At 48.4% G+C, this 26,690-nt stretch overlaps 1 protein-coding gene across 1 annotated transcript in view; it reads left to right on the top strand.

The window, feature by feature from the left end:
- DISC1 (DISC1 scaffold protein) overlaps positions 1-26,690 on the top strand; it is a gene marked incomplete at its 5' end in the record, with an annotated part of 201,804 nt that overhangs the window by 47,878 nt on the left and 127,236 nt on the right. Inside the window, one exon of the mRNA XM_080936621.1 lies at positions 20,741-20,888. Within this exon, the coding sequence (XP_080792747.1) occupies positions 20,741-20,888 (148 nt within the window). The remainder of the gene's footprint in view (positions 1-20,740; positions 20,889-26,690) is intronic.

Genomic DNA, 26,690 nt, shown 5'->3' on the forward strand with positions numbered 1-26,690 from the left:
GCGTATACGGACGCTATCACTCCTCACCCTCCACCTCACACCTCCTCCTCCCACACCACCTCCCCAACCACCTCCACCTCCACCACTCCAACCACCTCCACCCACTCACTACACCAACCACCACCACCACACCACCACCTCCTCCACCACCTCCACCTCCACCTCCTCACCCACACCCTCCTCCACCACCTCACACCTCCACACCACCTCCACCTCCAACCACCACCACCCACACCCCACCACCCAACCTCCACCTCCTCCTCCACCTCCACCTCCACCCTCACCACCTCCACCTCCTCCTCACTCCACCTCCACCTCCTCCTCCACCTCCTCCTCCACCTCCACCTCCACCACTCCTCCACCACCCTCCACCCACCTCCTCCACCCACCACCTCCTCCACCTCCTCCTCCTCCTCACCACCTCCTCCTCCACCTCCCCCTCCACCTCCACCTCCACCTCCACCTCCACCTCCACCTCCTCCACCTCCTCCTCCTCCACTCTCCTCCACCACCTCCACTTCCTCCTCCACCTCCTCCTCCTTCTCCACCACCTCCTCCACTTCCACCACCACCTCCTCCACCTCCACCTTACCACCTCCTCCTCCTCCTCCTCCTCCACCTCCACCTCCACCACCTCCACCTCCTCCTCACTCCTCCTCCTCCTCCACCTCCTCCTCCTCCTCCACCTCCTCCTCCACCTCCTCCTCCTCCCACCTCCTCCTCCTCCTCCACCTCCTTCACCTCCACCTCCCACCTCCTCCTCCACCTCCACCTCCACCTCCTCTTCCTCCACCTCCTCCTCCTCCTCCACCTCCTCCTCTCTCACCTCCTCCTCCTCCTCCACCTCCTCCTCCACCTCCTCTACCTCCTCCTCCACCTCCACCTCCTCCTCCACCTCCTCCACCACCTCCTCTAACCACCTCCTCCTCCACCTCCACCTCCTCCACCTCCTCCTCCCCTCCTCCTCCACCTCCTCCTCCACCTCCTCCTCCTCCTCCACCTCCTCTTCCACCTCCTCCTTTACCTCCTCCTCCTCCTCCACCACCTCCTCTTCCACCTCTTCCTCTACCTCCTCCTCCTCCTCCACCACCTCCTCCTCCACCTCCTCCACCAGCTCCTCCTCCACCTCCTCCTCCACCTCCTCCACCACCTCCTCCACCACCTCCTCCTTCTCCACCACCTCCTCCACCTCCTCCTCCACCTCCTCCTTCTCCTCCTTCTCCACCTCCACCTCCTCCACCTTTTCCTCCACCTCCTCCTCCTCCTCCTCCACCTACACCTCCTCCTCCTCCACCTCCACCACCAGAACAACCAAAACCAACCAAGCAAGACAGCAAATGTACTTGAAAAGTCCTGCTGAGAAGCCAGGTACCCTGGGAGCTCCAACCCCACACAGAGGGAAGGCTGTCCTCCTGTTGTCCCAATGATGGCTTGTGCTAGTGGAAGCTTGCCTTCATGGAGTTCAGGCACAGCCTACCCAGGACAGCCTACCTGGGGCAATCACAGTTTCTGTGGGGTTGGGGACACTGACTTCAAGCTCCCTGCCTGGTTACTGGGCCCAGGGACAGATTCTCCTTCTTCTGGTGCTGGGAACAGAACTTGGATCTAGTGGCAGAGCAGCTACTGCTCTTAACCACTGAGCCCCTTCTCCAGTCCCTATATTTTTGTAAGGAAGGAAAAAAATCCTGGAATTAGTAGAGAAGTGAGCTCGTTGGTGCCTGGCTGCCCTCTTAGACCTCTGGTCGCTGTGACTGAATATGCAGATGTAAGCAGCGTTAGGGAGAAATAGTTTGCTCTGGCTCAGAGTTCCTGGGTCCATCATGGTGGGAGGTAAGGCAGCAGGTGCTCGAGGGGCCGGTCACAGTGCATCCGTGGTCAGGAAGCAGAGAGAGGTGATGCTGCTGTTCAGCTTTTACCTCCTTTCTGTTAGTCAGTCAGTCAGCATGGTGACTACCCATGTCATGTTCATCTAACATGTCACCCTGACAGCTGACAGAGGCGTGTCTTCAAGGGATCCTATGTCCCGTCAAACTGACAATTGCTGCTAATGTCACATGAATAACCCCAGCTCTCAGAGTTGTGCAGGGGAATTCAGTGTTCAAGGACAGTCTGGGTCACTGAGAGACTCTGTCTCAGAACAACACAAGAAACCAGAGTGCAAAGAACGAGAGCCACCCTCTGGTTCCTTCAGGGCCATAACTAAGGCACTATCTTTTCTGGTGACAGTGCATACTCACTGTAAACCCAGGTCTGTAGACTGTGACAGCCTTCCCCGTCCCTACACTGTGTGATGGAGTTGGGCCATCACACAGTGCTGACTCTTCTGACCTCTGACTCTTTACCAAACCCGCATCTGGCTAAGTGTAAGGCGTTGCTTATGCATGGCCCCATGGCTGTATTAACACTTACAAAAGCAGACCTCTCTGATGGTCCACCCAGAGCAAACACTGAAAAATACTGACTTCGTCCTGGTTTACAGCACAACTTGGTCTGGCGATTTTATCCTATCAGTGATGTCATGGTGCCCATAGACACTGTCCCTCACATGATAGGTCCTCTCTTACCTCTTCCTCATCCTTGGTGGGTGACTTTTGTAATCATGAGAGCTTTGCCTTAGTCCTCTCCTCACTTTTTCCTCTCTCTCTTTCCTGGCAGCTGAGTGGGCTATGTTTTCTTACCCAAAGGACTCCTAGTGTATGGTGACAAGGTTGCTGTACCTGGTACCAGTGTGGAGAGTATATCTATGACCTCCAGGAAGAAGGACACATACACAGAACAAAACACCATTGACTTTAAGTGTAAGTTCTTGTTGCTTTAAGCACTCCATTTGCTAGTGGCTTACACTAGCATTCTGAAAAATGTTCCTCCCCTCTACCTGACTCTGCCTTCCTAGACAGCACACTTTTGATGAAAATGCTCACCAGCCAAGGCAAGCACACACTTAGGCTTTTCCTTGGGGCCTGCATTGTAAGCTGGGGCTCCAGAGGAGCTGACTTGTTCAAGGTCCTAGCCTTTAACAAGAAAGCAGGGATGCTGATCTATGCTGCCCAGCCTGGCTCCTGGACTGTGACACTCAGCCCATCTCCTTGGGTCCTTGTGAGCTCTGAGCTCCAGGGATACTTCTCATTGTAGATATTTATGAGACAGGGAAGGGGAGTAGCCTCTCAGATAGCAGAAAAGATGATGTCATATAGGAGTAGTCAACACAGGAGGGAAATTCTCTCTACTAATGACATCACTCCAAACACCCTGCACACAGCTCACCGATGACATCATTCCAAACACCCTGCACATAGTTCACTAGTGACTTCACTCCAAACACCTTGCACACAGCTTACTGATGACATCACTCCAAACACCCTGCACATAGCTCTGCAGGTGGCACACGTGCTCACAAACATCTCTGCTGTTCTGCTTCAGAGTTTTTAAAACAGTCTAATGGAAGAAAGACTGACATGCATGATACCACATGCATTCCTTCCTTATGTGTGTACACACATGCTTGTGTGGGGGCACATATGGATCAAGCTGTGTGCATGCCTGCTGCATATATGGTGGTCAGAAGACACCTTTGGGTGCCAGGCCTCAAGCTGTTAGCATTTGCATTGTTTGAAACAGGTCTTTCATTGGCCGGCTAGCTCTCAGGAGTCTGTCCCTGTCTTCTGCCTCATCATCACTAGGATGGCTTGTGTGCTGTCCTGTGCTCAGTGTTTTATGTAGATCCTGGGGATTTGAACTCAGGTCTTCATGCTTGCAATGCAAGCAATTCACCAATGAATCACATCCCCAGCCTATGCTCTTTTTTAAAAAAAGAATTATTTATTTATTTATATAAGTACATTGCATCTGTCTTCAGACATGCCAGAAGAGGGCATCTGATCCTATTACAGATGGTTGTGAGCCACCATGTGGTTGCTGGGATTTGAACTCAGGACCTCTGGAAGAGCCGTCAGTGCTCTTGACCACTGAGCCATCTCCCCAGCCAGCCTTTACTTTTTTTTCAGCTCTTGACAGATCTGGGTGGTCAGTGAGGCCCTGCAAGCCTCTGGCATGTAACTGCAGGATTATTATAGAAAAGACTACTCATATTTGATATAATTAAACCAGGAGCAGGACTTCCCTGATAATGCACTTCAAACGTGATGTCTAGCAACAATTTTACTCTTGAAACGCCAGCCCGTGCAAGCCTCCTGCCGTTTGTCTTCAGCTGTAGGAAAGATAATAGAACTTCTGAGCATAGCAAGCGATCACCAGTGTGAAAGTTGGATTCCGAGCCCACAGTGCGCCTGTTTGCCTTGCTTCGGGGACACCTGTGCCCTTTGCCTTCGTTTTACTGCATGCTTGTCACCACCTCCTATTTTCTGTCATTGACGCTGTGCTAATGCACATGACAGAATTTAGTTATCCATGGTGTCCCACTGTTCCTTTAAGGGCTTTGGGACTTCCAGGTGGCTCAGAGCCTGTGCTGCTGTGTGTACCTGTGTGGCCTGCAAGAGGTGGGCAGCAACAGGAGTGAGCGTACGTCTTCCATACGAGAACTTGCAAGTGTCTGGCCATCGTCAGCTCCTATGGTCCTTTGGTAGCTGACAATGTGTGTGCCTCATGTCAGGGATTCCGTTCTGCTGGTGAAAATTTTGTTTCTAGAACCGCAGAACCCAACAGAAACAAGTTGAGGGAGACAGGATTTGTTTTGGCTCATGGCTTCTGAGGGTCTCAGCACCTTTGTGGTTTAGCTCCGTTTGCTTGTAAAGAACGTCATGGTAGTGGAAGCCCCAAGAGAGGCAGGAGGGAGCTAGAGACAAGATGTTCATAAAGTCTGCTCCCTGTGAGCTATTTCCTGCAGCTAAGTCTCCCCAAATTCCTACCCCTCCCCTAGGATAGCTCTACCACTGGCAATAAAGACAGAAATCTTTGAGGGCTGCCTCATGACTCAAACCTGGAACGGCCATTCTTGGTTGTCAACTTGACTCCATTTGGATTTAGCTAAATCTCCACAATGGAGGACACACATGTGAGTGTCCCTAATTAAAAATAATTGCTTAATCAGAAGTAGGACGATCCACCAATAATCTGGATCTTTGCAATAGGAAGACAATTTGCAATAGCTTTAATCCAGATTCTTTGAGTTTGGAAATTTTACCTCTAGTCTGAGCCACACCTTCTGCCAGAAGCCTACTTAAGGGCATGGTAGATGAAAGCTCCTGCTCTCTGCCCGCTCGCTCTCCCTTTGCTTGCAAGTCCACTCCTTCGCTGGCATTAGAGCCTACTTCGTTGGGATTCTGTTGTGTACTGAAGAGCATCTGGGACATCCAGCCATGTGGACTACACAAGCCAGTAAGCAGCACTCCCCCATGGCCTCTGCATTAGCTCCTGCCTCCAGCTTCCTGCCCTGACATCCTCCGGTGATGGACAGAGATGTGAAAGGGCATACCTTTCCTTCCCACCTTGTCATGATGTTTTGTCACAGCAATAGTGACCCTAACTAACTCAAAACCACAGCGCCTCTGAGGAAAGTAATCTGAATCAACACACAGGCCCATCAAAACAGTCTCTTTGGCTATAACTCTTACATCTATGGTTTTAAAAAGTGTCCATAGGCATTTTTGGGCTACTACTTCAACAATCTGATGGCACAACATGGGCTCAATGTTAATAGTCCGATGTGTAAGGTATGCATGCTGAGCTTAGAGAGAAGAAATCACCCAGATTGTGTAGTCAGATGGCTTGTCTAGGACTTAGCTTTGGGACTTTGCTCCAAGAAGGAAAAAAAAATCACCTTTATTTTTTATTTTCTTCTCACACTAGAGGGCTCTCAGTAGAGGCAGGGGAATGCATACCCTTGTGTGCATCCTTTACTGGCTCTTCCATCTGAGGTCTGGTCCTGCAAGTGCCTGCTGGCTGTTCCCCTTGGTCTAGGCATGAGCTAACACCTAGAGGCCTGGCCACTGTTGTCCCCACAGTTGAAGAGTCTCATGGCTCTATTCTTATGTCAGTCCCGGGCCTGATGGCCGTGGAATGGGTCTTCTTGCCATCAGGGGCTCCTTGGGGAAATACAGTGGGTTCAAGAAAGGACCTTCAGAGTTCTCTGAGTTCTTCTCTTGCAATGGCATTTCCCTCTGAGAACATTCCTACAAACTTAACTTAATTTCTCCAGTTGGCATGGTGCTCTGAGGAGCCAGGTGGGTCTTTCCTTGTCCTTTGGCTTCTTCCGGCTGTTTGCAGAGGAACTGTTAGAGCCAGCACACAGCCTGGCTCATGGCATGATGAATGGAGGTCCTTAGTCTTTCTTACAGCTGCCGTCCTGTGATTCCTACTGACATCACTGACACTGTGACATCACTGTGCCTCAGCCCAAAGAAAGCTTCATCCGGTGTTATTTCTAGAAAGCAGTATTTTATCATGTCTTCTTCCTCCCTAGCTGGAAAAGCTCGGGCTATGGAAATCATTTAATCCTCTAAGGATTTTTAATTTGGCCATGCTTGTTGTCCTGAGATCGCTTTAAGCTATTTGAAGAATCAGAGCTGTTCACACAGCCATTTGGAGAGTCAGCTCAACACAGAGCAGAACACTGCGCTCCCTTATCCATCCCAGGAAGGGAGGGCCTCACCGAAGTGGCTCACATCTTACTTTAAAAACAATGACCGTGGTTGCTGAGTAACTCACACAAGTATCCTGAATTGGGTGAGGTGAATATGCTAAAAGGTGCTCTACAAAAGGCAGCTGCGTTGGAGAGATAACAAGTTACAAGGACCAGCCATTAAGAGGGTGAACGAGCCTGTGGTTTTCAAGTACCGAGCACCAGATGTGTCCACTGGTTTCTGAAGAAGGCACCCGAGCAGCAGATTGCTCATGAAAAGTCTATTCCCAGGAACTAATTGGATGCCACGCTCAGTTTAATAGAAAAACCAGTGCAGCCAAAGTCCATGGGGGGAAATCCTGAAGGGGCCTTTGGCTTATTCCAAAAATAGCCCCAGGGCTGGGAGAGCTTCAGCTGTCAGTCTATGAGGAAGCCCCAAGTCTGTAATGTTCATGGAAGGAGGAAAAATTCAAAAAGCAGAAGCCAGAAGAAGTCTACATGGTCATTTCACAGAGTAACTGTGCATGTATCAAGGGCCCAAGCATACTGGCTGGGACTTGAACTCATAGCCTGGGTCGGGTGGAAGGTTGAGGGGTGCATCTTTTAGTCACTGCTGTGAAGGACTTGTCTTTCAACTCCATCCTTAGGGTGTACCTGATGGGTGTCTCGATTCTGAGTATAGACTAGGCAACCACTGCTCCATGTCTGAGCTACACACATTTGTTGCTTTTCTCCTTGCTGTGATCAAATCCCTGATAAAGTGACTTAAGGCAGGCCTTATTTTGGCTCTCAGTCTGAGGGGACAGTAGTCTATTGTGGGTATCACATTGTGGTAGATACTCCATGGCATTGTGTGTGTGTGTGTGTGTGTGTGTGTGTGTGTGTGTTCTTCTGACTCAGCTCCTCACAGGGTGAGGAACAAAGGTTGGACCCCATTTCCTCCAGCTCAGCCCCACATCCTAAGGATTCCACAATTTTCCAAAACAGTGTCACCAACTAGAGGCCAAGTGTGCGAGTCTGGTACACTCTGTTCCATGAGGGAATTTGTATATGTTGTGTCTTTCATCTGGTGCGAACCAGCACACATTCTCTGTTGCTCAGAGTGGATCTGCACTCACCACAGGCGCTGTGCCTGTGGCTGCAGGGTTAGCATGTCAGTAACGACTGACATTTATCATGAAGGGGGGGAGAAGGAGAGAGAGAGAGAGAGAGAGAGAGAGAGAGAGAGAGAGAGAGAGAGAGAGAGAGAGAGAAAAGAGAGTTTGATACATGATCTCACCAAGTAGCCTAGGTTGATTTTAGAAAGTAGTAATCCTCCTGCCTCAGTATTGTGAGTGCTGAGATTACAGTTGTAAGACACCATGCCAGGCTTTCATTTTACATGTTTGTGAATGGATGTGAAGATTTTGCTGATTACATTTCTCTGTAACTTAGAAAAGGAGCCCATCTCTGGGTCTGGGCTTGTTTTGAATGTTCCCCATGGAAGTTTAAGGATTAGGAATTAGGGGAGACCTTAGAAGGACACTGTTAAAACCTAATTTTAAAACAAGATCAACCCCCAAAAGTTACTTTGCTTTTATTACCATATCAAGGTTAGGCAAATTTTGCATATGCAGAGAACTGTGAAATTCATAAAAGTTTGTTCACTAAAAGCGTTTTCTGGAAGTGCCCACTTGTATAAACATGGAGATACCACCAGACGAGGTAGTCTATTTGGTTTTCCCATTTAATATTAATATTAATACCTATTAAATTTGGCCTAATTTTAGTGAACTTCTAGGCACTTTTAAGTCTAAGGCAGGAAGATCATGAGTTATAGGCTATCCTGGGCTGTAGAGTGAGACCCTATCTTTAAAAAAAACAAAACTAACCAATTAATTAATATCATAATTAATAATAACCAACAATAATAAACAAATGGTCTTTTTAAAAAAAGATTTATTTACTTTATGTGAGTACACTGTTGCTGTTTTCAGACACACCAGAAGAGGGCACCAGATCCCATTACAGATGGTTATGAACCACCATGTGGTTGCTGGGAATTGAACTCAGGATCTCTGGAAGAGCAGTCAGTGCTCTTAACCACTGAGCCATCTCTTCAGCCCACGAAAGGGTCTTTTGAGTAAGTTTCATACTTCTGCCCTACTTCTTGGCAATGGTCATAGTTCTATTGATGGTGTCCACTTACCTTGATGGACAAGGTCACTTACCTCATATCCCTAGGTGGGTCATGAATCACTGTTGAAGAGCATATGGTAAAGCAAGATTCTGATAAAAATCCAGCCAAGATAGTATTGTATATTAATTGGCCTCTTTAGAACCAGGTTTTGGATTCATAATTCTATCCTATGGATGCCTCAGAGGTCTAATAAGCCATGGTGTCCACTCTTGTCACTACAGCCACAGGGACTCTCTAGGGAAGATGGGCTTGAGATTCCATGAGGAAGTGAGCAGCACATCTTTAGAGCTTTAGAGCTAAACAAGACAGCACGAGCAGTCTTGACTCACAGCGGTAACCAGCCATTGGAGAGTGTCTGTGTACTTCTAGCTTTCCAAAGCTCATGTCTATTTTCTTACAACCCACCTCTGTCATTGAGAGAGCACATAAACACAGCCACCATTAACTTAGGTCTCTGTGTAGTGACTTCTTTGTTAGTAAGGTGCTACTAATCCTTCCTGGCCCGCTACATTGTATTGGGAAGTAGCATTTTGTCTAAATTATCCAAAGAATGTTCCCATCTCTCTGGCAAGGTCTTTCAACTTGTATTACCAAATATAGACATAAATATAGACAAATGTAGGCAGAGCCATGCTTCTCTCCGGGGAACCAGCAGTGGTGGTGGAGAGGGATGTGAGTGATGGGGATGTGGTGCTGATGTTGCAGTGGTGCTGATGGTGCAGAAGTGATGGGTGGTGCTGATGTTGTAGTGGTGGTAGTGGTTATAGCTGTGGTTATGGCACGGTTGGTGATGGTGATGGAGAAGTGAGGTGCAGGAATGACAATGATCTCAACACCGAGGAAGCCATGGATAAAGCCATCCCATTCCTCTGACACTGGGCAGTTGCCAGTGGAGACAGCTCTACTCCAAACCAGAGCTTGACCCTAGACCACACAAACAGGTGACTAACCCCTTGCTCCCGTGGTGATTGATTGGTATTTAGTGTAAGAATGATTTTGTTTGTTTGATTTTTAGACAGGATCTCTATATAGCCGTGACTATCCTAGAGCTCACTATGTAGATCAGGCTAGTCTCCAATAGAACCTTGTCTTTTATTTGCAATATAGAGGTGAGCAGTGAAGTCCTTTCCCAGAAGCTCACAATCAGACTGATTCCTGTGTTTTCTGATATAGCTATGAATTGCCATAGTATTTGCAAGGTGTGTTGATAGCACACACACACACACACACACACATATGCACACACATGCACATGCATGCACATAGGCACGCACACATGTATACATGCACACATATGTGCATGCACACATTCACAGGCACATAGACATTCATACATGTACACATGCAAACATATGCACACACACAAGCACACAAGCACATTGGCATGCACGAATGCATGCACATACTTGCACACACATGTACACATGCATGCAAACATGTACACATATATGTATACACACATGCATACAGCCTGCTAGTACTCAAGGGTATGTACCTGGACATTTTTTTACTATTACTTTCTTGGTCACTCACAGTGTAATTGTTTTTCATAATAATTATTTTTGGGTGTGGGGGGGAGAACAGATGCTTCAAACCACACATTCTGCCCAAATATGTCAGAGCAAATCGATGAGCGTGTGTCAAGAACGAGGCAACAGGAGGCGTGCTGAGTGAGCAAGTGTCCCGGCTGAGTGAGCACTGGTCTTCCACAGCGTCCTCCTCTCTGGAGGCCGGCTGCTCCTTCGCACTGTGTCATGGCTATTTCCCAGGCCACGACTCCGCCATGAGCTCTGAAGAATACATTTCCAGATACCCCTCCCTGCCCTCGGGAGCCAGGCTCACTCTAAGCGGCTTAGCATTAAGAACGTGAGGAAACCAAATCTCCACATTTATTCAGAAATTAAAGACTAGAAGAAGAAACCAGGGAGCTAATAACTTCCTGAAATAAGAATCGGCTTGGGACTTCACAGCTGATTTCATAAGTGGAAAAATTGAGATGAAATCACTCATAATCACAGTCGCTTCTGAGCTCTTAATTCTGCTCAGGTTTTAAAAGGAAAAACCACAGTTGTAATCACAGCATAGAGAGAATCCAGATCTACAGTCTTGCATCCTGTTTTCATCCTGTAGTAAGAAATGGCTTCCACTTTCCTAACTGCTCTCCAACACAGGTGGAAATGCCAGCATTGCCTTCTCCGGCCCCCTAGAACGGGATCCAAGGGTGTTTCTGCTTTAATGAGTTTGTTTATTTGCTTTGGTGGCTCAGCCCCTTGAGAAAAAGGGAAGAGTTGGAAATGAACCGTTGGGGTGGTGGGTATTGATTGGCACGGAGCTTTCAGATGGAGAGTTCAAGACTTGGCATGGCTGAGGGAGAGGGGCACGAGCACCTTCTAGAGAAAGATGGCTGAGTGGGGAGGTGGGGTGTCTGTGGCTGTGTTTTTGAACCTTGAAGCTGTGTAACTAATTAGGAGAAAGTTTCAAATGCTCCTTAAGCTGCAGTCTTTCATTTGCAAAGCAGGACTCACACACCTCCTTAGGGTTTACCTCAAGCGTTAACTGTTACACACCACACATGACCCTGCTTAGAACATGGTGGCTGGTTTTCTATGTCTCGTCCAAACAGAAGCATAGATTCATGTGTTTACGGAGTACTTACACAGTGCCTAGTGTGTGCCTGGCCCTGGGCTAGATTCTGGGAAGCAGGCGGTTATCATTCCACATCTGAGGGTCATGAGGGGCTGACACAGGATCAGGGAGATGAGAGCCCTGTGTGATGGGGGCGTAGGGACAGGGTGACTCTAAAGAAGTTTGTGGGCAGAGTTTATAGGGGCTGATGTGTGAAAGGACCAAGGTGCAAGCCCACCTTTGCTGGACGCTCACTTCGACACCTTGAGCAAATCTGAAACCTGCTTTCGACATTTGTAATTCTACCCCTCTTGTTGTGGAGTTCAGAAATTACACACGAACATGACTGTGCATGCGTGTGACACTCAGAAATGCTTACTGTGCGTGCCGTCTCTGTGGTGCCCTGGTGGCAGCTGATCTTTATGAAAATGACCCCAGCAAACTCCAATATTCTGAAATGTCAAAGATTGGCTGCATTGTGCTTGAGGTGGTCGGAAATACATCTCATTATGGTCTAATCCTTGTAAACTGGCCATCTACGCGTGATATGTATGCTAATGAGAGTCAGAATATGCAGCTCTCGAGAAATTGCATCTCTTGGCTATTATGTAAAACGCAATGAAAAATGACTCTCGAAGATGTTGATGGCTGCAGCCAGAGAGGCCCCATCGGGTGCAGACTGGTCACTTGTCTCTAAGAATCTTGCTCACACCTTGTATTCTGTCATCCCATTGGCAGATACATAACGGGGGTCCAATGTACTTGGTAAGATGTCTTTATGCAAAGCCTCCACTTCATAAGTACGTACACGCACACTCTACTGTTCGCTTGTTGTCCTTCTCGGGACTTTTGTGGTGCAGCGGTGAATGGGGCCACTTAGTACTGATAGGCTGAGGGTAGCAAATGACCCTCCTTAAACATGAATAGATTTATGCGTATACAGTTAATCTTTCTCATCAACGGGATCTAGAGTCACCAAGGAGATGTACTTCTGGGTGTTTCTATGAGGACATTTTTAGAAAAGTCCCGGAGGGAAGACCCACCTTCAATATGGGCAGTGCGATTTCACAGGCTGGGGACCTGGACTTCACTAAACACGAGAAAGCAAGCTGAGTGCTAAGATTCATCTCTCTTAGCTTCCCAACTGTGGATGCCACGTGACTCCTGACCATGGGTGCCACGTGACTGCTGGCTGTGGACACTGTGTGACCAGCTGCCTCAGAGTCCTGCCACCATGACCAGTGAGCTAAAATAAGCCCCCTTTGTGGGGGTCAGGTGTTTGGTCACAGCAACAAGAAAATGAACCGTGATTATAAAATTAACAGCAGTAAGAAGACTGACCTACTAACAACGGTGACCCAACAAATTCTTTTTCTCCGAAGCAGGTGACAGTTGGCATTTCTGTCATGAAAGCCACTGTTGCATAATGTTCGCGTCTGGGGCAGATTTTGTCAGTCAGAAGGTATTCTGTAATGCCTGATTTTTCTCACTGCCTGTTGACACCTTTTACTGATGGATTTTGAATTTGCTCATTTGTTTTTGCTATTCATCTCCATTTACAAAGTGCAAACAGTATTTCTCTCTCTCTCTCTCTCTCTCTCTCTCTCTCTCTCTCTCTCTCTCTCTCTTTTAAATCACAGCATTCCTGTTAAATCACTGGCCAGCTGCATTTGTTTGGCACCCATGTGTGCAGCATATTTCTCCTTAGGCTGGCCTGGAGCTAATACCGGAATTCATATTCTCCGTGTCGACAGGGTGTTCCAAACAACAGAGCGTTAAAAGCAAGAGTCAAGGTGTCCTGGTCTTTGTTCTGTTGCTGTGAAGAGACACAGGGCCAAGGGAACCCTAACAAAGGAGAACATTTTGACTGGGGCTGGCCTACGGTTTCAGGTTTAGTCCATTATCAGCCTGGTGGGAAGCAAGGTGGTCTGTAGGCAGGCATGGTGCTGGAGAAGGAGTTGAGAGTTCTACATCCACATGCAAAGCTCACTCCCAGTGACACTTCCTCCAACAAAGCGACACCTAATCCCTGTCAAATAATGCCTATTCATACCATCACACAAGGAAGCAAGCCTTCTCCTCAACCACTAAAGAGGAGGGAGGGAGAGGAGGCTCCAGAAAGGCTTGGCAGGATGGCTTAACTCCTTCTAGTGAAAATGCCTTATTTTGAAATCCCTCTCCACACACAGGGAGGTCACAGGCTGAGCTCACTTCTGCCCTAGTTCTGTGACTATGACTGGACACACAAGTCACTGTAAATCGTTGGCCACTTGATGGCACGCTGTAGCCATGACACCTCACTGCCCTCCACAACCAAGATCTGTGTCTCTAAACAAGGATGTGTTCCCAGGCCACTGCATTGTAGCCTCCAAGTCACAAAGTAGACTGAGACATAGTTATGCTGCCCTTGTGGAAGGAATTCAGATCCCTGGAGAAAAGTCTGTATCAGAAGCTTAGATTCTGTCTCAGTTCAGACTCCAGTGACTTCCCTCCTCCCCCTCCTTTTTCCCCTCCTCCCCCTCCCTCCTTCCCCTCCTCCCCCACCCTCCTTCCCCTCCTCCCCTTCCCTCCCTCCCACTCCTTCCCCTCCCTCCTTCCCCTCCTTCCCCTCCCTCCTTCCCCTCCTCCCCCTCCCTCCTTCCCCTCCTCCCCTCCCTCCTTTCCCTCCTCCCCTTCCCTCCCTCCCACTCCTTCCCTTCCCCTTTCTCTCCTCCCCTTCCCCCTCTCCCTCCTCCCTCCCTTTAGCAATTGCCTACAGTTGTGGCCCTGGATGTTTAAAGGTGTGAAGAACTTGCACTGATCGGATAACAGGTGCATCTGATGCTCTTCCACTTTCTCTGGCAGGGGCCTGATAGAACCTATGGCTGTCCTGCCCCACCCTGGCTGTCCACCATCATCGGTGACAAGCTGTGGTTGTAGGCAGCACCACCTCAGAGCTATCATTTCCTTTTGGTAATGATACATCTTAGAGCGTCTTACGCACAGTCCTTTCTTCCTCTCACCACAAAGCATTCTGTCAGTGCTGTGCTCAGGCCCCAGTTTGCTACAAGGGGGTAAAGACGACCACCATTATCATAGGTTCTGATGCTAATTATTTGAGTGTCTTTGGGGGTGGGGGCTGTATTCTATTGAAACACACAGCCTTAGTCTCCCAGTGCTTTCTAATGTTTTGGTATAAGATGATCTAGACTTGTTTCATTCTGCCGCTGCCTCAGCCTGGGGGCTCTGCTTCCTTCCTGGAGGATGTTTGCCAGGCAGATCTGGGCCTGGTTCGCTCATTGCTCCTGGGCTGGAGGTGCTTTTGGGTGGAACAGACAGAAGAGACATGGAAATGTATGCGCATGCACATCTGTGACTGTCTCTGTACCTACTGTGGGTTTGCATATTAGAAGCTCCTCTGGGGGCTTTCTGTTATCGGAGGCAGGGGCTTCCCATCATAGCAAGCACAAAACCAAAGGCAGCACAGCCAGGAGGAGGACAGAGGGAAGAAGATCACAAACTCATTTCCAAGGTAATGGTCTCCCCAAACAAAGGACTCATGGGGGTAGTTTATTTAGTAGAGGAGATCTGTCTTAGTCAGGGTTTCTTCTATTCCTACACAAACATCATGACCAAGAACCAAGTTGGGAAGGAAAGGGTTTATTCAGCTTACACTTCCACATTGCTGTTCATCACCAAAGGAAGTCAGGACTGAAACTCAAGCAGGTCAGGAAGCAGGAGCTGATGCAGAAGCCATGGAGGGATGTCACTTACTGACTTGCTTCCCCTGCCTTGCTCACCCTGCTTTCTTATAACCCAGGTCTACCAGCCCAGGGATGGCACCACCCACAATGGGCTGGGCCAACCCCCTTGATCACTAGTTGAGAAAATGCCTTACAGTGGATCTCATGGATGCATTTCCTCAAGGGAGGCTCCTTTCTCGGTGATAACTCCAGCTTGTGTCAAGCTGACACAGAACCAGCCAGTACAGGGTCTGTACATATCTTATTCTGAAGGGTCATTCCTGGACATGCTTAGGTGATGGTCATGATTGAAAAAGAAAATTCACAGTGGGCACTGTGGCACCTTTAACCCCTGCGCTCAGAACGCAGAGGGAGGTGGGCCTCTTGTCTGAGGCTACTAACGAGTTCCAGACTGGTCATAACTATGTAGAGAGACCCTGTCTTAGAAAAAGAAGAAGTGTCAAACCACATATGTGAAAGATGAAATGACAGCCTCACACACCTCTGGGTATGCTCAGGTTGCCCCATTTTAGCTGAAAATGCAGAGGTGGATACTTTGAAGAGTTGGCAATCACACAAGAGTCTTGCCCAGTCACTAGCTGACCAGGACAACCAAAGTCTTTTCCATTCTTCTTCTCTCCCACAACTATGTAGCCCAAGCTATCCCCAGACTCAGAACAACCCTTCTTCCTTCCTCAGCCTCCTACTGCTGTAACTCTAGGTATGCCCCACTAGGGTCCCCTAAAGCTGTGCTCTGTGACAAGGAGTATGAGAGTGCCCAGTGTAACGCCGGGCTGTGCCAGGTGTTCTGATGCCCTTGATGCACCTGCTCCTGCACCTGTTCGTGCACCTGCAACTGTGGGATCTGCAGTGTCAGCACTGTGTAGGAATGAAGGGGAGAGCTCTCAGGACCCTGGTGGGGCAGCCCTCTATAGGTTGGAGACAAAGACATGGAAAATGAGGAAGCTTGAGGATGTGACTGGGTGTAAATACACAGGCTGAGCATAAGGAAGGCTCTGAACCAAAGTTCCTTCTGGGAGAACACCCAAGACCCTGTAAGGCAGGACAGTAGCCAATATGGCTTCAGACACTATATATAATATTTACATACACACACATATATTTTGCATGTGTGTGGGCAGATGTATGTTTGTGCAGAGATGAGTATGCTCATGCATGTGGAGACCCTTGGTTGATGTAGGAAATCTTCCTCTATTGCTTGAAACCTTATTCATTGAGGATCTCTCTGGAACCCAGAGCTCAACCATACAGCTAGCCAGTAAGCTTGTTGGGGGGGATCTCTGTTTCCCACATTCTAGAATTACAGGTGGCCTGCTGTGCACACTAGGCATTTATGTGGGTTCTGAGGACTCTAAACTCTACTACTCACGCGGTGGTTACTGGCAGGGATGTAGGGTGAATGAACAGGCTGAGGGCTCCCTTTAACCAGACATGCTTGATTTCTGAACCTTGCAGGTGACAGGGACAAGTGACATTGTTTCTCTTCCCCTGGACACTGGAAGTGTATGTCTAGGAGAGGTGAGGTGCTGTTGCTGGCAGAGGGATCTGGCTGTGAATGGGAGTGTACACTGTGGTCCTCTCTGTGCAGGGCAGGCTGACCTGACCCAGCATCTCGGGAATGCAGCCAAGAATCGTCCAAGAGGGAGCCGCAGGTTATCGGTAGAGAGTGTGATGCCTTTCTGTCACCACCATTTTTGCCTTGGTCACCTCAGAGCTTGACTTGAGGGCAGCGGGGACCTGGTTGTCAGCTTCTGCCTATTTATAGACGTCCCCAGCGCAGCAGCAGGCTGGGGTGGTGGAACACTAACTGGTCTCACAACACACTTCTGCTCAAAGCCATCCATGGCTCCATCTTCCTGGGGCAGCATCGGATTTCTTCCCATGGCGTAGGCAGCTCTGCTGCCCCTCTACCCTCATCCTGTGTCTCCTTGGTCTGTTCACTGCGAGTGATCCTAAAACTCAAGGCGAGAGTCACTTGGGGCTTCTGCTTGGTCCAGCCCATCAGTGTAAGAAGGCATAACCGGGGGAACCAGTGAGCTGCCAGTGTATAAAACTGGGTTGTGGAGTGCCAACTGGAGACAATGCTGGCCAGGAAGCTGCGACCCCTGCACCTAATGGGCATTTCGGAGTTAGAATCCCTGAGAAAGCTGAAAGAGGAGTTCAGGTGGCCACGGTCTCCAGCGTGAGAGACAGCACAGAGCCAGGCTGAGCTGGAGCCTCTCCTGCTCTGCTCCCTTGTTTTCTTCTCTACTGTGACTGCTTTCCCGGGTTAACCTTATAGGAACCATCCAGGACGGGGGTGGGGGTGGGGGGACATTTGGAATATAGCGGAAGACCAAGGGAGGCCAGGTCGGGATTTTTAAACAGCATGAACCTCCCAAAATAGTAGACATCTGGGCTACTAATAATAGCCAGTCCTTTGACATCAACTGGATTGCAGCCATGAAGCTTGATGTGTTGTTTAGATTGTGGTGGTTAATCCCTCGGCCCACAATGTACAGATTATTATTAATGTCTTAAAAAAAAACAGACCAGGAAACTGGAGCTTAGAAAGGCTTAATAATTTGAAGGTCAGACAGTGTCTGGCTAAGCTCAGAGTTCAATTCAGGTTTTCTCCTGGCCCCTGCACAGTGAACCTTATCGTAACTGCCTTAATTAGTATGTTATTTTGTGAGCATGTAATTTAAGATTTTTACTGATTTTCATTAAGGTTTTTATTGTATAGAACAACATATAAGTTATTGAGGGAAAAAAGACACATACATGACCTTCAGGTGCTCGTTAAAGAGTAAGAGCATCTCAGTAGAGTTTGGGGGACCCTGCCCAGCCTGGGCCAAGAGAACTGAGTGGTGTGTCTGATGAACACCAGTGTTGAAAGGGTGTCTCATGCTGCTTGGAAAGCAATGTGCAATTACTCTGGCAGGCAGCCATGGAGAAGGTAGTGCGGACAGAGTCCAGATATCTGGGACTTGGCTCTGGAATCCACCTTTTGCTACCCTTAGGGCAGTAGGACAGGTCCTGGACACATTCCTGTGATGGCTAGTCTCCTTTGTCAACTGGATTTAGACTCACCAGGGGAGGAGATTCTGGGTGTGTCGATGAGAGCTTTCCCAGAGAGGTTTCACTGAGGAGGCAAGACCTGCCTTGGATGTGGGAGGTACCACTCCTAGGACACGGATTTTGCATGAATATAAAGAGGGAGGAGAACTCTGCTTCCTGAATATGGGTTCGATGTGATCCCAAGCTCCTGCTGCTTTTCCTCTCCATCACCACAGGCTGTACTGGCTCCATGAGTCCAAATAGACCCATTCCTCCTTATCTTGCTTTGTCTAGCATCTTGTCACAGCAGTGAGACAAGTAATTCATTCTATTCTCTGTGCAGTGTCTGGACATTGAATTCAGGTCATTTGGTGCACTTATAGGAAAGTCACTTGTTATTTTTTTTTAAACAACTTTATTTTACAAAACAAAGATAAATGTACAGATTTTAAGCATTTTTTGCATAAAATTATACAATACATTTTTGTCAGTACTTTTTTTTCAGATTTTAAAATAATTTTTACATAAAACTATATGAATATATTTTTTTAGTCAGTACTTGATTTTTTTAAAGGTTTAGGAAAGTCACTTATTGCTGGGGACTTTCCCAGACTCTTGTTCATTCACTACCTTCCCGTCACCTGGGCTGGCCAAACACCAGTGTGGGAGGTGGGCTGTATCTGCTACATTGTGACTACCAACTTGGGAGAAGTGTTGTATCTGTTATGTTACATTGTGACTAGTGTTAACTTGATCTGTGAAGAAAGGCTTGATTCCTAGGGCGAAGCCTCTGGAAATCATCAATGTAGAGTGGACTCCATGGGAGCAGTCTGTAGGGCCCTTGGAAGATTCAGGGGCACCCTGGGAACTACAGTGACCTAGGGAAAGCCTGTGGAATGTTCTTATATCATAGCAAGTGATGCATGCACAGGACACTGGAGCAGGCCAGTAAAGACGGCCCATGCTGACTGTCTGAGATCTAATCTTTCTGCAACAATCCGTAGAGAGATTCAAGGTCACAGGGCAGCACCTGGCTAGCACACCAGGATGTGAGCCTTGAAGGACAGGATTTACACCATTCACTTATTTATCCAATCATTCATATGTTTAGAGACAGGTTCACGACATAGCTTTGGCTGGCCTGAAACTTTCTATGTTGGCTTATGGCTCTCACACTCATAGAGACCTGCCTATCTATGTTCTACTATGTCCAGCCCCATTACTTTATTTATTTTGCACATATAACTTGTGAAGGTTGGTTCTCTTCTTCCACCTTTTGGGCTCTGGGGGTTTGAACTCAGGTTTTCAGGTTTGGTGGTAAGTTACTTTATCTGCTGTGCCATCTTGTTGGGATGGGAGTTTAGATTAGTCTTTACTTAAAATACAGCTCTATTTATTTTATTATTTTTTTGAAAGAGGCTCTTGCTATGTACCCCAGGCTACTCCTGAACTCAGGACTCTCCAGCCTCAGTGTGGTAAACCATCACTCCTGGCTCAAAAGATGACTTTATAGGAAATTTAAATTATTTTTAGGATTTGGTTATTGAAAGTAAGTTCGCAGGAGAACAGATTCTAATATCTGCAGCCTACTTTTTAAGTGGTCTTATAGTGATCCATACTTATAAGTTGTCCAAGGTGACCTGAGGGCATTAGAACAACCCTAAGACCTACTGTGTGATAGACTGGGTACAGTCACCTCCAGCACAGGGACCATTAACATTGCTCTGTGCTTCAAGGCCTGTGGTTGGCTACAATTTGATAAACAGTTTTTCATTGTTTCTTTAAATTTACAATTTTGCGCTATTAAAAAGGAGTTGACATGGGCTGGAGAGATGGCTCAGTGGTTAAGAGCACCGACTGCTCTTCCAGAGGTCCTGAGTTCAAATCCCAGCAACCACATGGTAGCTCACAGCCATCTGTAATGGAATCTGATGCCCTCTTCTGGTGTCTGAAGACAGCCACAGTGTACTTACATTAAAAAAAGATTTATTTATTATGTATACCGTGTTCTGCCTGCATGTATACCTGCAGGCCAGAAGAGTCCAGCGTGATTAAAGCGTTTTGTTTGCTCCCCAGCACTGCATAAACGATGTGGTGACCCAGGCCTGTAATTCTAGAACTTGGGGGATGAAGGCAGGACTGGAAGTTCAGTGGTACTCTTACCTTCTCAGAGAGTTTCAGGTTATCCTGGACTACATGAGACCCTTTCTGAAAAACCAGCCAAGCAATCAACCAACAACAGTCACTCAATCACCTGCTCTTTTAGAATCCTCCAAATTTGACAATTTTCTCCCAAGTGATCATCATGATTAAAAAAGGACAATACCAGTTGTCCTTTCTGGGTGTGGGGCACAGTCATGACCACAGAGGCTGGTAAACTATGGATGGCCCTGTCAGTTGGGAGAAGAAGGAGATGAAAAGGTCTCTGGAGCCCCGAGGAGAAACCGACAGGCATGGGAAGCATCCTGAAGCCTTGAGTGGCTCACATACAGCTGGCCTCGGGTTGAGAAGAGATGTGGGGATTACCTTGCTGAGTTTCACGGTCTTTCTCCCGCTTTTACCTCTTTGGGTTTCCAGCAGAGACAGTGAGACAGAGACTGGAAGACCTGGAGCAGGAAAGAGGCCACCTGCCCTGGGCTCTGCCTTCCCAGCAGCCTGCTCTTCGCAGCTTCCTGGGTTACCTAGCAGCACAGACACGTGCGGCCTTGCACGGAGCCACCCAAAGGTGAGTACCCATGGATGACATCGCAGTCTGAGCTTAGCTTCTTCTTCCCCACTGCAGTGCAGTCGAGAGCTGGGAGGCCCTGGGGTGATTCTTCCTGGGAGGAGTTCTTTGGAAGTTGGGGAACGGTGGGTCCATTTAGAGGGAGGTCTACTTGGGTCCTGCTCTTTGAGAAAGAAGCCTTTCAAAGTGATGGGAAAGACGGAACCAGCACAGGGCAGAAGACAAACATAATGGTCCTCCTCAGCCCTGAGTATCATCTGGTATCTTCCGGGGAAACTCTGAAGCCCGAAACTGTTCAGCCTCTGCCCCATATGAGCTGCGTCAGGTGGGTCCTAATGCTGGACACATCTGAAAACTTCTGAGACCCTGTGTTCTCAGACCTACCTGAGTTCTCTAACCCCTGGCGAAAGCCTGAGAGGGAATAGGTATTTTTTGATGTGAGCGCCATCAGGATTTAGGTAGGCACCTGCATAGGTAGGCGTGGATGCAGTCACAGCAACTGCATTTTGCTTCCCACCGCCAATTCACCTCAGCGATCATAGGACTGCACGGCCCGTCCCTGCTAGGTGCCGGTGACATTGTATACCGGCTTTATCTCTGAGTCTCCCTGGAGCCTGTCTTGACAAGAAGGACAATTTTCTGTTTTAGGCGTGATGTGTGATGGAGCATGTGGTTTCACTGGGTCCTTCTGTAGAAACACATGCACGTGGAGTAAACACACACTGTCCTCTCACAGGGAGGAGCCCCATCTCCACACGTCTGTTATCCAGTGGGAGGTGTCTTCTCAGTCCCCTTCCTGCCCCACATGGAGGTCTTCCTGGCTGTTTCTTCTCTTCTTTTTGGACTGTTTCTTATCCTAGAGCCGGCTGCTCTTCCAATGTACCAAGTCCCTGAATCACAAACACTTGAAGGCTAGTTACTAAGTGTTTCCTAAGTAACTTTTCTTCTTCTTCTTCTTCTTCTTCTTCTTCTTCTTCTTCTTCTTCTTCTTCTTCTTCTTCTTCTTCTTCTTCTTCTTCTTCTTTTTCTTCTTCTTCTTCTTCTTCTTCTTCTTCTTCTTCTTCTTCTTCTTCTTCTTCTTCTTCTTCTTCTTCTTCTTCTTCTTCTTCTTCTTCTTCTTCATCTCCTCCTCCTCCTCCTCCTCCTCCTCCTTCTCCTCCTTCTCCTCCTTCTCTCCCTTCTCCTCCTCCTTTTTCTTTGTGAGACAGAGCCACAAGCCCGGGCTGGCCTTGAATTTACAAGCCTCCTGCCTCAGTTTACCAAGCACAGGGATTATTGTTGCCACACTAATATGGGCATTAATGTTATCAGCCTTCTTGCTCTCTTTCCTCTGTGGGAGGCACAGTGTCTGTTTCTTCAATTCCACTCTAACTGTCCCCCACTTCTGCTCCCCATACCCCCGCAGGTCAGTGACAGCTTTTATCTGTTAAGCTCTGGCTCCTCTTACACGGTGTCAGCACCGTGTCCAGTGCCTCCTCAGTTCTTAGCTCTCCCCTCACGGCTCCGTCCACCCTGGCGTCACTGCCGTCCTTGTTGCTTCTGAGATCTTGCCTCTCTCCCTCTATCCTCACCTTCACATCCCTACCTCTGCAAGACCCTGCATCCTTTCTGGCGAGTCTCAGATGCATGAATCAGGTTTGCTTTGCACGAATCCCAGTCCTCTGAGGATTCCTCCCCAGCACTGACTTCTCTGTAGAGTGCTGACCCTAGGCTTTCTGTGGTCAACAGTACATTTATTAAATCCATCTTTTTACCCTAACAGAGGTACTGTGCTTTTCTTCTTTGTCTTAGTAAACTTATTATTGGTGATGGTTGTTCTTGCCTGTCAACTTGACTGCATTAAGAGATGTCTTGGGGTGGTGGAACACACACAGGGGTGGCATTTCCAGGGATGATTGACACTTGGGACAGTGATCAGAAGAAAGAAGACTGAGGACAAAGCTCATTGCCTTCCCCAGCTTTCTGAGCACGTGCTGGGCAGCAGCTATGCTGACTTCGGGCTCTAGCTTCTTTGGCCACAACTCTCCAGGGAGCTCCCAGGCTTCTAGCTCCGGCTTGATACTGCTGAGGTGTCCAGCTCTGTGGGCTGAGCAGGGACTGTGTTCTCTGCCCCTGCAGCATGCAGGCAGCATGGTTGGATTAGCCAGCGCCCAGTGTGTGAGCTAGTCTAATTCCTTCTTAGAGTACACGCTTTCTTTTTGGTTCTATTCCTCTAGAAAACCCTGCCAAAGACACTCTCCTAAATTTCATTTTGCCTGTGTATGTGTGCATGTATATATGCATTTTCATTTTCATATGTGTGTGCGGTGTGCATGCATAGTGTGTGTGCGCACATGTGTGAGCTCGGGTGTATGTGTGTACATGTGTGTGTATATAGTGTGTGCATATATGTGTGTGTACGTGTGAGTGTGTGTAAGCATGTGCACATGTGTGTGAACATGTGTGTGCCTGTGTGAGTATGTATGTGTGTGAGTGTGTGTATGAATGAGTGTATGTGTGTGAGTGAGTGTGTGTATCTGTGTGTACATGTTTGTGTACATGTGTAAGTGTGTGTGTGTGTATGTGAATAAGTGTATGTGTGTGAGTGAGTGTGTGTATCTGTGTGTACATGTTTGTGTATATGTGTGAGTGTGTATGTAAATGAATGTATGTGTGTGAGTGAGTGTGTGTATGTGTATGTACATGTTTGTGTACATGTGTGAGTGTGTGTGTGTGTGTGTGCATACAGAGGCCCAAAGTTAACATCAAGTGTTCTCCTCCATTGCTGTGTACTTTATTGAGGTTCAGTCTCTTGCTAAACCTGGATCTCACTGACTTTCTTTAGTCTAGCCAGCCAGATCGCCCTATCTTTGTCTCCCAAGGGCTGGGATTACAGATGGTCCCAAGCCTGTCCGCCCTTTGTGTGGATTCTGGGATTTGAAGTGTGACCCCCACGCTTGTGCAGTAAGCGCTTTATCCCCCAAGCTATCTTCCCAGACCCACCATCTTTAAAAAGGAACACTGCTAAACCACTATCCCTGTGCTCATGCCTCCTCCTCTCCCAGGTCCCTTGTCTCATGGCTTCTACCTTCGGTTACCTCAGGAACATCTCAGATCTCCATCCCCCAGCCCTCTAGCTCTGGTCACCTGTCATCTCTCTGTCATTCTCAGTCGCCCTCCCAGCCCCCAACCCAAAGACTTCCTCTGCCCAACACCAAAGCATGCTCACCTTGCTGGCTTGTGTCACCTTGCTGGCTTGTGTCACCTTGCTGGCTTGTTCACCTTGCTGGCGTGTGTCACCTTGCTGGCTTCTGTCACCCTGCTGGCTTCGGTGACTCCACTCTCGTACCCACCGATTTCTCCCAAAGCCGTGAGAACCCTCAGGAAGCAGCGGCTCCTGGGCTTTCAGGATGGACCTCATCCTCTGAGTGACCCTCAAAGCCTCTGTGATCCAGCCTTACCAGCGCCGACCTCTATCGGGTCAGCACCGGCACCAGCTGCCCACCCAGCAGGACTCTGCTCAGTTATAGGGTCGTCCATGAATCCCACTGTTGTCACTAATGGCTGCTCATCCTCCGAGACAGCGAAGCCACACCCAATCTTACAGACCCTGGAGTATCCTGGTGTCTCTCGGATCTGCTGCCTTGAATGTCCCTCGTTTTGAATGATGACTGTCCCCAGAGGATGGCTGCATTGTGTACCCCTCCAACAGACTTGGTGTAAGAGTTGCATATGTATACACACTTGTACAGGTTCACAAACATAAGTGTGAACACGGGCTGGAGGCTGAGAACGGGTGCTCGGCTCCCATCTCCTCCCCCCATTAGCTGACTGTGACCGCTGCACTTCCTGCTCCTCATCAGAGAGCGAGGGACCCGGTTTTTCTCCCTTTAGTTATATTTTTTATTCTTGGTTTTTCTTTTGTCTTGCTCACCTGTCCTGTTATTACGATGGCCAGAAATAACCTGACATCTGTGTCATTATCACATTTTTACAGAGCTCATGGGCGTGGCTACGTAGCTGCTAATAATTAAAGTCAGCTTTTACATGTGCCAGCTGCTCAGTGGCCTGCCCTCACCAGGGTCCCTGGACCCCGAGACAGTAGTTCCTGCAGTCCTCATGATGACCACCAGGGGGCCCTAGACACAAACTTCTCGGCAGTTCAGCCCTGAGTCCCGAGACAGGGAAGAAGGCTGTTTTAAATGCTGATGACTTTTCCTGCAGAAATAAAATAGTTTGTCAACTTGGCCAGCTTTCAACAAAGATTAGTAACTCAAAGAAGTTCTTCTTTACCTTTCTGGGATCAAGTATTTTTTTTGAGAATCTGATGAAAGCAGCTCATGTTCTCCCATTCAAACTGTCAGGGCGTCTCTTGAGAGCCTCTGATTGATCTGAGCCTCCCGGTCAACCGGGCTGTGGGAGGAGGTGTCTCAGCCTCTTGAGTTATGAAAGTTTAGAGTCATGTTTAAAGGGATGTAAATGGCCTCAGACTCTACCATCTACTTAATTTTTTATTGTCCCTTAGTTTTAAATTCACCGTTCAAGTTCCCAAGAAAGCTTGCCCACCAGTCCTGAGAACTGCTCACATCAGCACAGAGGTCACTAGGGTTTGAGGGTCACTGAGTAGCTCTAGCAGTGGCATCAGTCCCCCCATCCCCCCACTGTCTCTCAGGGGTTAATCTCTGTTGCTCAGTAAGGGGGGGCGGTCCCTGAGCGAGGTGGCTACTGCTCCTCAGTGCAAGGTGGTTTTAGCTTTTACAGCAGTGACTCTCAACCTGTGGGTTGTGACTTCTTTGTTGCTAACCCTTTCACAGCGGCCACTTACCAGATGAAGTAGCAGAATGATAGTTAGAAAGTAGCAAGGGGAATAATGTTTTGGTTGGGGGTCGCCACAACACGAGGAGCTCAGGGTTGCAGCATTGGGAAGGCTGAGAATGGCTGTTTCCTGTCTGGTAAACCCGCTTTGTTACAATGTCCTGAGTGGAGGGCACAGACACAGGGGCATTTCCACGTTTACCCGACATGGTCCTGTCACCATGAGATGCTGTCCATGGGTCAGATTTACAACCTTGTTTGTCTGCGGCAGATGCTTATGCCACTGTCCCATTCTCTGGTGTCTTTGGTAGTTTCTCTAAACACAAGATACTCAGATCCTTGCCCCCAGGCCTAGCTGTCAGGAGAACCCAACCGTACAGCAGTGTACCCTGGAGAGCCAGACTCCATTCTTCCCCATTTGTCCATCTTGAGGGGCGGGGCTTTCTGACTGCTTCCTCTTTGATCCAATCAGTGGGGATGAAGTGTGTCCACCCTCACTCTGACGGGGGTAGGGGTGGGGAGGAGGGGTTGGGGTGCGGGGGTCTACATGTGCAAGGGCTGGCATAGGCTTCTCCCCCACAGACTTAGGGGTAGGGACTTCTGGCCTGTTCTCCTCAACTCTCATTTCTGGTTCCAGAACAACAGGGTGGGGGTGCGGGGCGGAGTTCAACCTCTCTGGCACACCAGGGTTAGAAGTTCAACACCCAGCTGAAGGAACATTTTCTGTTCTCAAAAGTGTTCAGCAACTGTAGCAGCCGAGTGGTAATCTCATACCTTGTCTTTCCCTTACTGCATATCATGTGACTTCTCTCTGTCTCCTCAGTAATATGGACACCACACTGCTCCCCCTTGTCACCTAGCTGCATGTGTGCTTATGTGTGTATTTGTGTGTGTGTGTGTGTGCATGTGTGTATGCTTGTGTGTATGCACACAGAATTTCTTTTATCAGAGACTCTTCCCCAGAGGAGCAGCGTCTGACAAATGAGAAACGAAGCACAGGAAGGGTCT

The sequence above is a fragment of the Micromys minutus genome (genome assembly GCF_963924665.1).
Source record: "Micromys minutus genome assembly, chromosome: 24".
NCBI lineage: Eukaryota > Metazoa > Chordata > Mammalia > Rodentia > Muridae > Micromys > Micromys minutus.